General features: G+C 42.8%; 1 gene segment (V, D, J or C); it reads left to right on the forward strand.

Annotated features, from left to right (window-relative positions):
• The window catches only part of LOC122547864, a 3,824-nt gene extending 2,241 nt beyond the window's left edge, over positions 1-1,583 (forward strand). Inside the window, 1 exon segment of the C gene segment in view lies at positions 1,304-1,583. Coding sequence covers positions 1,304-1,425 — 122 coding nt within the window.
• Positions 1,584-1,891: the final 308 nt, after the last annotated feature.

Genomic DNA, 1,891 nt, shown 5'->3' on the forward strand with positions numbered 1-1,891 from the left:
ATGTTGACTGCTATTATTTTCTCCTGGGCCCTTTTGCTCTTCTAACTCCTTTGTCTTTCGAACTCCCCCTTGCACGTTCTGTACTCCATATTGTTTTGAGATTTCAGTATAGCCCGGAAGCCTCCCTTGTTTCTCTTTATCTCCCCCTCCATGCCCTTTGGTGTCCAGAGCCCGCTGCATTCTTGGTCCCACGCAGTGGCTTCCTGGGAAATGTCCTCCCTGTGATTTTCCTATCTCTTTCTTAAATGTGTCACACTGCTCTGACTCAGATTTACCAATAAGTGTCAGCTTCCAGTCCACTCTGGTCAAGTCATTACCTGATCTTACTAAAATTGTCCTTCCCCTTTTCAGAACTTTGGGCCAATTTCTATTCCTTTGCAGTACAATCTGAAATCCAACTGATTTACGATCACTGTCTGCAAAGTGCTCCACCATTGATGTTTTACCCACTGGGTCGACTTCATTCCCTAAAGTTAAGTTCAGGTTCACCCCTCTCTTGCAAGGTCTGGATTAAAATTCTCTGTATTACACACATACTTTGTTAAAATATTCTCCTGGGGCATTTTCAGAATTATGCTCCCTCTGAATTTTTGACACAATGAATATCCAAGCCTATGCTGAGGAAGTTAAAAACCTCTTTTCTCATTCCCCTATTTAATTGACATTTCTCTGAAATTTGCCCATGTATTTCTACTTGGTCTTTTGGACCTATAGTAAGGTCTATAGTGCTCTCCCAGTAGTCATTTTTGCTGTATTTTGGTTTTGAAGTACTGTCCATTTGCCTTTGTTCGAGGAGGTATCCATGGTTTCATTTCTCTTTACAGCCTAAAATACTCTTGTCAGAATTGCGACAGAAACAACATTCTGTACCCCCGCCCCCATCCTTTTCCATCTTTCCCTGTCTCGCCTGAAGGCACTAAATCCTGGAATATTGAATAGCCACTCCCGCCCTGCTCTCAATATGTCTCCGTGATAGCAACCGCATCATTTCCTCATTTATGCCGGTAATTCATCTGCCTTGTTCATCAGACTCTGTCATTAAAACGAATACCATCTAACGTTGCATCTCCCTTCTGATTTAACCGGCCTATAGTTTCTATGCCTCCTTGAGTCCCTTGCTGTGTCCTATAATTTTAGCCTTTCACATTATCCTGCTTTTCTTTCTGTGTGGACCCCAGCTTCTCCAGCACTCTGCATAATTATGATTCTTGTATCCATTAACCACAAGAAACCTTGCTATATGAGAACTGATTGTATTTGTTCTGAAATTCGTCAGATAATTTATGCGATGTGTTTCCGAAAGATCTAGGTATTCTCCAACCAACTCTTCTCCTAACTGTGAGCTCCAGTGAAGAATCGCAAGCAGCAAGTTTGCAACCGTCGTCTGTTCAATCATCGATTTCCATCCGAAGTCAATCTCCGTGATTTGGTTGAAAAATGGCCGACGCTTGGATTCTGGCTTCTTCACGTCTCCCGTGTGTGAGGCGAACGGGAACTTCTCGGTGACGAGTCGGCTTATGGTCCCTTATGGTGAATGGTTCAACAGCGCAGTCTATACCTGCCAGGTCACTCATGGAGAGAACATTCACCGCACTCCAGGGTAAGAGACACATACTGAGAGAGCTACAAATCATTCTGAACTCTGATGTGAATCAAACACACTAATTTATCAGGCGTAGTAAACAGCACGTTACAGCTTCTCATTTCCCAACATGCCACGTATGTCATTTCAGTTTGAGTGTTACATTAGCATTGCTCATAATTCAACCTTTTGGCAAGTCAGAAAAGCATGTTTCCTCTCTGTTGAAGATAGATATATAGACAGTGAGCTTTGTTAAATAGTTTGTTGCCTGACCATGCTGGGAGAGGCATTCAGAGTGCTGAATCCTTG

Source organism: Chiloscyllium plagiosum, unplaced genomic scaffold (assembly GCF_004010195.1).
Source record: "Chiloscyllium plagiosum isolate BGI_BamShark_2017 unplaced genomic scaffold, ASM401019v2 scaf_5568, whole genome shotgun sequence".
NCBI lineage: Eukaryota > Metazoa > Chordata > Chondrichthyes > Orectolobiformes > Hemiscylliidae > Chiloscyllium > Chiloscyllium plagiosum.